At 36.1% G+C, this 13544-nt stretch overlaps 1 protein-coding gene across 2 annotated transcripts in view; it reads right to left on the bottom strand.

Annotated features, from left to right (window-relative positions):
• LOC110459889 (branched-chain-amino-acid aminotransferase, cytosolic-like) overlaps positions 1-13544 on the bottom strand; it is a 39257-nt gene that overhangs the window by 13238 nt on the left and 12475 nt on the right. For both annotated transcript variants that reach the window (XM_021512357.1, XM_021512358.1), the window contains one exon: positions 11568-11678. In XM_021512357.1, coding sequence (XP_021368032.1) covers positions 11568-11678 — 111 coding nt within the window. The remainder of the gene's footprint in view (positions 1-11567; positions 11679-13544) is intronic.

Below are 13544 nucleotides of genomic sequence, written 5' to 3'. Positions count from 1 at the left end.
ATTTACTTCTGTAGTGTGATGACATGTAATTGGGACGTCACAATGTTTTACTTTTGAAATAAACCAGTAGAGCCCTGTAAAGGGTGAAAGCAGCTTGTTTTTTAGTCGGTCATTAGATCTCATTTTTTTCTATATAACCGTATATGTATATATGGGTCAAAGAAGTAATATAGACGGTAAAATCCCATATCACACTGGATCCTAATGGAGGTATGTCCGTAGGATACAAATTACTTAAAATATTATATGGGGCAAAGAAGTAATTCCAACAGTGTGGACAAGTTAAGGTTGAACCTTACTGTTGGAATTATCTCTTTGCCCCACGTATATATATAGACAAAATACTGTTGGAATTACCTCTTTGCCCCACGTATATATATAGACAAAATAAGACCTAACGACTGTATATACCTGTATATATAATTATCCTGTAAATCCTGTTTATAGGCATTGTCATTCTAAGGACAATAAACAGTAATCATTTCATATGAAGTTCTTCACACAAGTGTCATATATTGCTGAAAACAAACACATCCTGCAATATATATCACACTTAAATTTATATATTAAAGTAAAAGATCAAAAACGATATAACCTTCAATGAATGAAATTTACTTCATATGTAAATTTTCATAATTCTTTGTAAAAATAAGTAAACTTTTGCCATGAATGAAATTATTGAAACTATTAACATGCAAATTTACATAACTCTTCATGAAAACTAAAGTGTAAGCCATTTCACATAATTCAGTATTTCCTTTTGATCAGGAAACATTAGTAATATTATTGGTTGGGATTTTCTGGTACATTTCATTAAACAACACTCCACCAACGACAGATGTACTACCGGGGTACATACAACATTTTTAGCAACTGTAGCACACAACAACTCCCAAGACAAAACTGGAAGAGACTTGAGAAGCAAGGGTCATAAAGCTATACTTTATCTTATAGCTTATTGCCTTAACACACTCTGTGTATTAGGTAAATGTGATACCATATCCCTGGGCTAGGGAAGGAAGGGAGGTAACTCTTGAAGACCTGGGCAGGAGAAGGTATGTGTTTATATGCACAAAGAAGAAACTGTAACACAACATTCCTCAACAAGAACAGGTTAATGGTCCTGAATCTGGCATTTACGGTTTATCATTGGCAAAAAATAGGGAGACATGTATTTTCCCGCGTATACATCACCCATAACATATAGAGGTATCACTGTTTTAGAACCTTCACAGTGATCACGAACAGATACATGGAAACATTCCTGGTCTACAACAGAGAGATAATAACTGCCACAGTAAGAGAATGTATATACCAAAGCCAGACTAGTGAAAGCCTGAGTAACTGACAACTTAACATCTTTCAGAACAATTCAAATAACCCCAACAAACTATAAACTTCATTTATTTTACAACAATTATGAAACATGTTATTTCAACTTATATTTATTACTCTTGTTGGCCTGGATGTTAGCCCGTGGGGGGGGGGGGGGGGGTGTCTTAGTGTGGAAGAAAACCGGAGTATCTGGAGAAAACCCATGTGGTTGAGCATGCGCAGGTGACACCAACCTTTTCATGTCCAATCGGGGAATCGAACCCCTGACGCCTTGAATTGGTGCAAGGCAAGTGCGATATCCACTGCACGACCCAACCACCCAACAAACCCTAACAAGCCACACAGTTTGAGACGTTTCTATAAAGTTTTAAAGTTTAGATTTTTTTCTTATTTTTTTTCTTTCAATCTTTGTGTTTAATAACTTGATAAATGAGTCTGGTTCAGAGCTATAAAACTCAGACATTTCCACTCACTGTGGAATAAAGTTTAATTTGGCTATATATTCAAATTAAACAGATAGCGCATATCAATCAAAGTCAAGTCGAAGAAACTGATCGATCCAAGTCAATGTGATAGGACAATCCAAGTCAATGTGATAGGACAATCCAAGTCAATGTGATAGGACAATCCAAGTCAATGTGATAGGACAACACCAGTCAATGTGATAGGATAATCCAAGTCAATGTGATAGGACAATACAAGTTAATGTGATAGGACAACACAAGTCAATGTGATAGGACAACACAAGTCAATGTGATAGGACAATCCAAGTCAATGTGATAGGACAATACAAGTCAATGTGATAGGACAATACTAGTCAATGTGATAGGACAATACAAGTCAATGTGATAGGACAACACAAGTCAATGTGATAGGACAATACAAGTCAATGTGTTAGGACAATACAAGTCAAATTAGAAGGACTGCATATGACTTTGAAGAGATTACACAATCCAAGTTTTCAAATTGTCTTACATCACTTTTGTAAACCTGCCAATACCCTACTATTGCAGCAGTTTCATTTCATCTTTCTTGACCATCACTGGTAGGTCTTAAAAATGTTTTTATTTTGTATACATTAGTAAAAACGTTTTCAAAATCTGTGATAATCTTGTTTGATTATATATACATCCAGCTAGATCTATGAAGAAAAACTATGTGTTCCGTTTCCCTGGGACTGACTTTGCTAGAACAACTTAATGATAAGGTATTGACCTGATTCTATGCCAAATAACAAGGTGAGATCATTATTTGTTAATTAGACAAAAGTATTCAGCCAGTACAGGCAGACATATTGTTTTGTATAGACTTACGTAATATATATACCTGCAGGTAAAGGTTCTATTCATCTGTGCCAAAATATCTTGGGCTGATTCTCTGTTTGGTTATCTTTATGATAATTCATTATCAAAACTGTAAAGACTGAACTGTCTGATGACACGATGAATAGAAGTCACAGAAGTTAAGTGGTAGGATGCCAGGCTCGTGACCGAAGGGTTGTGGGTTCGAGTCACGTCACGGCACTGTGTTGTATCTTTGAGCAAGATACTTTACTTCGCTTGTTCCAGTCTACTCAGCTGTAAATGAGAACATGGTTGGGCAGTGCTGGAATTGTTGAATGCTAGCTGTGAGCGCCGAAATCGCAGCACCAGCTGCATGCTCCCCAGGTAGTTGAGAAAGATATTTGCTGGTTGCAAAGGCCTTATAACCACAGATAAAAAAAAAATAACCGCTTTGAGACGACCTACGAACTAGGTTGTGATAAAGCAGTATATCAAAACCAAAATCTTGTCAAAGACTACATAATTTCTAAACTCTTGTCCAGGACTTGGCCATTACATGTACAGTAGGTAATCATTTCCAGGATTAAGCCTGGACTTTCAAGGGGATATGTTGCCACTACCCCAGATCTCACTATGAATACATGGCATTACTTGGATTTCACCTGGATTTGTTTTGTGAAGTTGTTGATGAAGCAGACCCTTTCTGGAACACCTGGTTAAATTTATTCTCCTTTTAAATTATTAAGTGTCTCTGAGTTTCTTTTTCTTTTATAGCTGTTTTTCCAAAGTTTTTAACAATTTTGATATCAAATAAGTAATTTTTCTCACTCCGGTACTCTTTGACTTCTTGTCAGGACTAGGTTTGTTTTTAAAATCTTGTACATGAGTACCCCATTACTTATTATTTCATACTGTTTATCAATCAATTCATGATTGACAGTTCATTTCATTTTGTGCAGGACTAGTGTGAAGATAGCTGAAGCATTACTTAAGTTCTAAGTTGTCTAACAGAATGGGTTATCTGATATTATCTGAACTGGTTTGTATATATGTACATTACATATTTTGTTGCTGATACATGTAGTTAGGGTCTAACAGCAAGCTGTATTTACAGTCAATAGGCTTGGCACAATAACAACTTGATTGTGAAAATAGCCCAGTTGGTCCTGTACTGTCTAGGTTGGTAAATAAGGCAATGGCTGGGTATCAACTCTACCTAGTAGAGTGTAACTTGATGGAGATCAGCTTGGTGAATAAGGCAGGGGCTGGGTATCAACTCTACCTAGTAGAGTCTAACGTGATGGAGATCAGCTTTGTGAATAAGGCAGGGGCTGGGTATCAACTCTACCTAGTAGAGTCTAACGTGATGGAGATCAGCTTTGTGAATAAGGCAGGGGCTGGGTATCAACTCTACCTAGTAGAGTCTAACGTGATGGAGATCAGCTTTGTGAATAAGGCAGGGGCTGGGTATCAACTCTACCTAGTAGAGTCTAACGTGATGGAGATCAGCTTTGTGAATAAGGCAGGGGCTGGGTATCAACTCTACCTAGTAGAGTCTAACGTGATGGAGATCAGCTTTGTGAATAAGGCAGGGGCTGGGTATCAACTCTACCTAGTAGAGTCTAACATGATGGAGATCAGCTTTGTGAATAAGGCAGGGGTCAGGTATCAACTCTACCTAGTAGAGTCTAACATGATGGAGATCAGCTTTGTGAATAAGGCAGGGGTCAGGTATCAACTCTACCTATAGTAGAGTCTAACATGATGGAGATCAGCTTTGTGAATAAGGCAGGGGCTGGGTATCAACTCTACCTAGTAGAGTCTAACATGATGGAGATCAGCCTTGGGTTTTACCTCCTCCCAGTAGGGGCTAACTTTGTGAACAGGTGTACCACAAGGCGAACAATCTACCCCTGTCTCATACCTATCTGACACATGTTATCCTTCTGATGTTTTATTGTGAGAAGAAACAAAATTTACACTGTATAAATTACTTATTGAAGTTGAGAGCTATTTCCAGAATGCGGTGAAAGGAATATATATATTTCATAAATCCTTTATGACCTTTAAAAACTGATCTCAAACTTTCATAATTCAAACTTCAAAGATTCCAAATTATAGATATTTATATTGTCTATTAACTTATTCACCCCTGAAGACACATTTGAGCTCTTCTAATTCAAAAGTTGGAATAGTTCATTATGAAATTTCAGGGGTGAATGAGCTAATTACTGGCAAATTTCACTATCAAACAAAGTGTAAATAATGCCTATGTCTCATCAGGATGTCATCTTTGACTAAGGTATTGTGCAGAAACTGTAGACCAATGATATAGCATGCGCAGTATGCTGATAAATTACCGTATGTTCAGGTTTTACTCACCTTTAAACTTAGCCTTTGTATAATATAAATATTGACAAAATGTCATCAGAATCTGGTCATATAAATTTGACAGTTAATGTGCAAAAACTGTCCACCAATCAAGAAGAGCATATAGCATACTAAACAATTATGTGCATAATTTGCTGAGCTTTGAAAGTTACCTCAGCTGTTGTATAATGTACATGCATACAAATTTCATCATCACTGAACGATATACATCGAAGCAAATTATCTCCTGGAACCTTAAGTTTGGAAATTGACCAATCAGAGCACAGAATGTTTAAGTGAATTATGTGCAGATTTTGCCAGTGGTCGAACTAATTAAGCGTCACTGTTTCTATAATGAATATGCACACCAAGGTTCATCAAAACCCAACAATATTTAAGCAAATTATCTTGCAGAAACCAAAGTGTGGGCAGACTGACGCACAGACTCTCCCCATAAGATAAAACCAGTATACGCATATGTCACGTCAAATATTTTAACAGACATATAAAAGGGTCACAGCTAGATCGTATCTTTTTCTTGTACCCCAAGTTCTGTCGCCAGAGTTGAAGACAAAGTTCTGTTGCCAGAGTTGAAGACAAAGTTCTGTCGCCAGAGTTGAAGACAAAGTTCTGTTTATTTCAAGACCAAAACAGAAGAGCATTATTCATTCAGGACTGTTTTGGCAGAGCATCAAAACACAAACTTTTTGTCAACATCATTGCTGTTCTTCATGAATAATTCAATGATAGCATTCAATTCAAACACAAATGATATGTTTACGTGAGATATATCTATCCTGTAAGGTCTCTACAGAAATTATTGTTATTGCAATGTAAGAATGGAATAGCATCACGTGCACCTTATACATGTATGTAAGTTTTAGTCACTGCGACAGCTGACCCGACAATTATCGTACAATAATATAAGCTCGCATGTCGTACTCTACGAAAGACTGCATGTTTTAGAAATAAGTGATAAAATTACTTTTGAGGACAACACTAACAGAAAGGACTGTAATAAAAGGCGCGTTTAATAATTAATCACACATTGACCTATACTGTTAAAGAGTACTAGCTGTTCCAGGTATATAGCTATAGGACATGCATTATATATATATATACAGTGCAGCAATACTCTCTATGAATTATTGATGTTCAGTTATGGAATATTGAAGGTTATGGCATGTAATTAAGATCTATACTAGTGACGACACTATTCATGCATCACATTTTTAAACGGAACCTGGCATTTATCCAACTTTCCGTACAAGAAATTGCAGGTGTGGAGTCAACAACCACATGTACCTGTACGGTTGGTCACATTTTCTAACAAAATTGTGCACAAGACATGCATTCAAATGAGAAAGATTTGTTCAAGTCATATAATAGAACTGTCGTCAGTCTTAATCTATCAATGAGTTGTTCAAACACTGCCTGGTCAATCCTTATACACCAGTTTAATTTCAAATCTACTCTGACCATGAATTTGTATATCATTAACAATGTTGAATCAAGATTGTTGGCAAAACTCTGCCACCCCATGGTGTTCTAGATAAATGTGTGTGCAGTACAAGGCTACATGTATTTAATTTCAATAATTATTGAATGACAGTAAAAAAAAATACATTTAGTAACAAAGTCCTTGATGTTTTACAATAACTGATCTACTTTACAACAATTATGAAACAATTTCTACAAACTTCCATTAATCACTCTTGTTGGCACAGATGTTCATGTGCAAAGTAGCATGCAAATATTTGACTAAATACTCATATTCAAACTTCTTCAAGGTACATACATACTTGTATGTTGAAAGCAAACATATTTTTGAGGTTTCATTGAAATTCTATTTTTAGTAACAGTGACCTTAAATCAGAGAGCACTCTCATACTTGTGCAATTTGTAATTTGTACAAGGTATGTAAAAGACAAAAATACCTGTGACATTTCACCAAAACCTGTTAAGAAATACCGCCATACTTTGACATACATTTGACAAGACTTTATCAATGTTAAAGGATCATACAGACCACTAGTGTGATGACATTTCTTTCTAGTACGTAACGCCGATAAAACATTATAATATATATATATATATGTAGTGGGACTGGACTGGGTCAATCGTCAGTTACCAGCAGGTACACTGTAGCTCAATTGGTACAGTGTCCGTCTAGAGTTCGGAGGGTTTCTCCTGTTACAAAATTGGCAAGCTTAATTGCCAACCCTTGTTTCTAGTACTGGGTCAATGATGGACAAGGGGATAGTCCAACCTGGGTTCTTAATATTAATGTCTTCAGCAGTGAAGACTTGGAAAAAGGAGGGAGGAATGTTGTGGAACTGGACTGGGTCAATGAACGGCAACCAGGTAGCTCAATTGGTAGAGTGTCCGTCTAGATTTTGGATGGTCCCGGGTTCAAATCCCGGTCTGGCCGTTGCATTTCTCTTTCTTAAGTTACATACATAAATGTAAACAAACAGTAGATTGTTATCTACTCTGTACATGTTTCTGTTCATTTTGTCCAATTAACAATCAATATCATGATTTTTCGAGAACTAACATGCTATAACAGGAATTTTTCATGAATTATCCGGTATATATATGATTATTTTTTTGGGTTTATTAATGTCTTCGCAACAACCAGGGTCATATGAGGATGGTGTAGCTTATAGGAAAGGCCTCAAGGGAAAATAGTTTTTGTACTTTATTCATATTGCCAATTTCCACATTTTATTTTCACGTACATGTATTTGACGATGAGCAAATTCACAATTCCAAATACTTCGCCCTTACTTCGGAGATATAGCATATATTTCTCTATGCAAAATATGGAAATCCACACTCAATGTATTAAATGTAGGTTAGGGAACTCTTTGAGTTACATTCTGTAAATATAATACTATAATTTACTATTATTCGTAATTTAAAATGTATGCATAATTTTTAAGTTTGAAGTCATTGGGGTGTGTACGATTGTTATGGTCCAATACAGTATGCCAAAACCATCATTTCTATATATTCCATTATATATATCACAACAGGTGGATGATACCTTATCTGGTGTTAATATATACCCTTACATTAATTTACCTTTTTCAATATAAATTCTTAGAATTTTATATGAGCATTGGACCAGAAAAACATTACGTATCATTATGAAAAAATATTGCCATGACTTGGCAAGAAAAAAAGAAAAAAATGTCTGGCAGATGTGATGTTTCTGAGCCTGTTTTATGGAGCCGGAACAAAGCCACCTCTAGAATTTATATTTTTTCATCTTTATATAGCTACTAGATCTGGACTGTCTAAAGTAACTACAGCACATAGAATAGTGTAACAGGGATTATATTAAATTTTGAACTTGATTTATTTCAGTTATTGTATACCAGAGCATGCCTTAAAGGGGCATCACGGTGAAGTAACTTTATTTTTTGTCTTTTTTTCAAATACTACATAAACATATCAAGTGAGACTCCTTATGGAAAATTACGATCGGATTTGGCTGAAATAGATTCATAAAAATGATAAAATCTAAGAAAATCATCGGTATTTCTACCTGTCTGACCAAAATTTTGTTCAGGGATTTCCCTCTACTAGCGCATGCGCATATCACACCATTTCTTTGTAAACAAAACAAAATGACTGGCCGTGTGAAGTAAGCGAAAAAAAAGTGTTGTACCGTGTCAGCTACGAAACTAAAAGTTGCCAAATGGTCAAAAGATAGCGCAAGGAGTACGTTACGGAATCATTATTGCAGGTGGGCGGTATTCAAAAGAGAAAATAACTGCCCTAGCAGTTAGTACGGTGCATGTATTCTCCCGGATAACCGGTTAAGCTGAAATTGAATCGACAGAAATGCTAGCGCTGTTTATGTTATGAATAAATATCTAAAACTATTAAGCTCGCTAGTATCTTTGTCTGAGTTTGAACACAGATGAACTTAGTTTAATATGTTAATGGGCATGTATTGGAGAGAGTTTATTTGTGTTTCTATAATTATACAGTGGTTTATGCGAAAGGAAGGGATAAGTGACCATATATATATATGTACATCTGTACCGGCCACATTCCGGTACTAAATTCAATATATATTTAAATTATCATTGTTGACATTTAATTGTAAATGTACATGTATGACGGGAGAAGGCTGTGATAAATTGTAAAAACTTGTGCCCCATCCCTTGTTTAATTTTATTGGCAACAAATTTATGTTTAAAGCTAAATAAATTTAAATTCTGAATATTGGCAAGTGTGCAATTAACTTCTAATGATGAATAATTACTGTTCAATAAGTTTGAATACGGACTTAGAAATCATATAACTTGGTTTCATAGTGCGGTAAGAAGTTGCAGTTGCCTAACGGCCCCTCTNGTTATCGACGCTATTTTTAGCAGGGCTTTCCCGAACAATTCAAGTGGTCAAACTGGACATTTGGAACGGACTATGAATATGGGGATAGCGAGGTTACATAAGTGGAAGTGCATACAATACATACATTCTTTAAAAAAAAAAACGCCTTTTCACGTGATGTCCCTTTAACTTGTTCCTACACGTTTGACGTAATATAAAAACTACTGTAAAAGCATAATATTTAGTTGGGGATTTAATGTCGTTTATTTCGTGGTTTTAAATAAACTAAAATAAAATATTCAAAAAAATAAAATAATTTTATTCCAAATCCATGGTGTTATTTTTATTTAGACACAAGTCATGATTATCTGTGTAATCATCGTCACAGGCACAGAGGTAAACATTGACAATTCGTGCAACAAGCCCCGACATAAAATCTACATCTATGCTTTGGGCATTGTGCTAATGGTGTTGGGCACCCCTGATTTATGGGTCCTGATAAAACATCCATGATACAGCGCTAGCAATAAACACCCAATAAATAGGCTCGGAAGGATGAGTTAAGTTTGACATGATGCGATGCACCAATTTTACATCCGTGTTTACCTGGTAAACAGATGCATAATAAAAATTTAATGTTGTTTACAATATACCTCCGTAAAATGATGTGCAACTCAGCTTACTTAATGACTAGAATGTTGAGTACAAGATGGAAATAAACCTGAAATTCTCAAGTATCAAATCTACATACGCCCTTGAGAGATATGATATCAACTTTTACATTCTTTATCAAAACTTTTTAAGGGTAAAATAAAATGTGTACAACACATTTGCATGTGAGAAGACATGACATAAACATACATTTTTCATCAAATTTTCCATACACTAAAAACCAAATTCATAATTTGGGTTAACTTTGAAATTTCATTTTAAGCATATCATCCTTATCCAAAGTATCTAGCTGGCCCGAGTCTATTACAACCAAATACATTACCTGTCCAAACCAAGCCCTGCAAAATCTTCAAACCTGTCTTAATCTGACTTTCAGATACTAGTTAGTCCACTGTATGTATACATATCTGCAAAAATTGAACCTGTGTAATCTGCACACCTGTATACACCAGACCTTCAGCTACACACCATTCTATACATTTCCAGGTAAATTAAACCTGTATAATCTGCACACCTGTATACACCAAACCTTCAGCTAAACACCACTCTATAACATGTCCAGGTATATTGAACCTGTGTAATCTGCACACATGTATACACCAGACCTTCAGCTAAATACCACTCTATAACATTTCCAGGTAAATTGAACCTGTGTAACCTGCACACCTTTATACACCAGACCTTCAGCTAAACACCACTCTATAACATTTTCCAGGTAAATTGAACCTATGTAACCTGCACACCTTTATACACCAGACCTTCAGCTAAACACTACTCTATAACATTTTCCAGGTAAATTGAACCTGTGTTATCTGCACACCTGTATACACCAGACCTCCAGCTAAACACCACTCTATAACATTTCCAGGTAAATTGAACCTGTGTAATCTGCACACCTGTATACACCAGACCTTCAGCTAAACACAACTCTATAACATTTCCAGGTAAATTGAACCTATGTAATCTGCACACCTGTATACACCAGACCTTCAGCTACACATCACTCTATAACATTTCCAGGTAAATTGAACCTGTGTAATCTGTACACCTGTATATACCAGATCAGACCAACCTTTATTTTACAAGAATTGTGTAATATGAACAAGAGTAATGGCCCTTATTTTGTTCAGAGAGGTTACACAATGTACATTATTTAAGCATACAACTGCTTTCAGTTGGCATTAATGGGCAATATGCACATGTTGGATTTGCCTTTGTCCAGTTGGAATTCATATTGCTTATGAATGCCAACTGAAAGCAGTTGAATACTTATATTTCCCCTTATTGGAATATGTTCAGCACATAAAAAAATTGATTACACTTATTATTATTCAGTATTTAGTTCATATAATGAATGCATTGTGTATGCTTGTTCAATGAATAGAACAGCCATCGCCCAGGTAGGGTCAGTGGTATCCAACGTTACAATTATGATGACAAAATAATGATGAAGTCAACAATCCGTCCATGGCATTCATAGCCTACATGAATGCCAACTGAATTTGGTAGGGTTATATAATGGCAATGCCATACGATCATAAATATAATAGAGTGACTCACAGGAAGACACACCCTCTCCGCAGATCGCACCATCCTCTCCATGTTTTCCATTGGTCTAAACAGACGTATCTTATCGTCATGTCCACGGTATGACTTCATCCCCTCAAACAGCTGTCAACAGAAAACATGTCTAATACAAGAGATCGAACATGAAATACTATCACTATGCAGGATTTCAAAATTGATAAAATTAACATTTAATTAAATTTAAACACATATAAAACAAATCTTTCCATTTATAATGTATTAAGTTTTCCAACTTATATCAATCACTTTGTTGTTACTGCAGGAGGAAACAAAGTACCAGAAGAAAACCTAAGTGGCTGGGCATGTTACCTAATTCCTTTCCACGTCTGATCTGAGGATTGAACCCCAGTCACCTTCGAGAAAGACAATGCACTATCTACTGCCTCACCCAATCACCGATTTCTTTATCAACCAGAAGACTTTATTGCCATAGATAGACCTATTTCTGTTTATGTGAGTGAATGACTTATTTAAGTATGCAAACTTAATGTAGGAGAAAGTTAAACTGATTTCATCATCTTATTCATATTCAAAGTTTTAATCCATTATAGAAACAACAGGCCCAGAGGGCCTGTATCGCTCACCTGAATATTTAAGCAGTCATAGCAAAATATTCTCATTAAATATTATCCTGTACTACAAATATTTCACTTGCAAACTGTGTCGGCTCCATCTGTTGAAACTACCAGCGAAATATTATTATACGATTCCATCCTTTTTGGTCCTTCTTAAGAAGTTGTTTGACATATTTGACCCCTGTGACCTTATAAGGAGATCTAGGTTATTTTCATTTTCTGTGCTATCACAGGAAGATACCAGGTAAATATTATAAAACTGTGCTCAGAAGAAGTTGTTTAATTGTTGGACATATTTGACCCCTGTGACCTTGTAAGTAGGTCAATATCATTTTCTTTTTTACACTTTGTCAGGCTCTATCACAGGAAGCAACCAGCCAAATATGAAGATTCTATACCTTTCAGTTCTTCACACATTTGATCCCTGAGACATTGAAAGAATGTCAAGGTAGTTTTCATTCTCAAACTTTGTTGGGCTCTATCACAGGAAACCACCAACCAAATATGAAGATTTTATACCTTTTAGTTCTTCAGAAAAAGTCATTTGAAGTTTTTGACACATCTGACCCCTAAGACCTTGAAAGTAGGTCGAATTCATTATCATTCTCAAACTTTGTCAGGCTCTATCCCAGAAAGCCACCAGCCAAATATGAAGATTCTATTCCTTTCAGTTCTTCAGGAGAAGTCAGTTGAATTGTTTGACATATTTGACCGATGTGACCTTGAAAGTAGATCAAAGTCATTTTTATTCTCAAACGTTATCCGGTTCTATCCCAGGAAGCTACCAGCCAAATATGAAGATTCTATACCTTTCATTTCTTCAGAAGAAGTCGTTTGAAGTGTTTGACCCCTGTGACTTTGGAAGTAGGTCAAGGTCATTCTTATTCTCAGTCTTTGTCAGGCTCCTACCAACAAAGCTTTCAGCCTAATATTACAGCTCTAGGCTTGTTCGTTCTTCAGAAGAAGTTGTTTAAAAGAAAAGCTGACGGACACCGGATGGACACCGGACGCCACAGCATGACATAAGCTCACTTCCAGACAGATCAACACATCCCTCATACCAGTGTAACACATAGGTCTGTCTATAGCCAGACAGACATGCCCCTCATACCAGTGTAACACATGCATACATAGGTCTGTCTATAGCCAGGCAGACACATCCCTCATACCAGTGTAACACATGTCTGTCTAAAGCCAGGCAGACAAGCCTCGGAGTCTGATCCCATTATAACTCCTATGGGAACAACCTAAAAATAACTACACTGACAATCTTGGACCTGTATATTCCATCATGAATGAAAATCAATTTCCAGTTTAAGCAATATTCTGACTTGGGATAGGTATGTGTACATGCTGTATTGATCTCTGTAGCTTC

The sequence above is a fragment of the Mizuhopecten yessoensis genome, unplaced genomic scaffold (assembly GCF_002113885.1).
Source record: "Mizuhopecten yessoensis strain PY_sf001 unplaced genomic scaffold, ASM211388v2 scaffold10275, whole genome shotgun sequence".
NCBI classification, from domain to species: Eukaryota; Metazoa; Mollusca; class Bivalvia; order Pectinida; family Pectinidae; genus Mizuhopecten; species Mizuhopecten yessoensis.
Note: the sequence above shows the minus strand (reverse complement) of the source record. Positions and strands in the feature narration are given on the sequence as shown.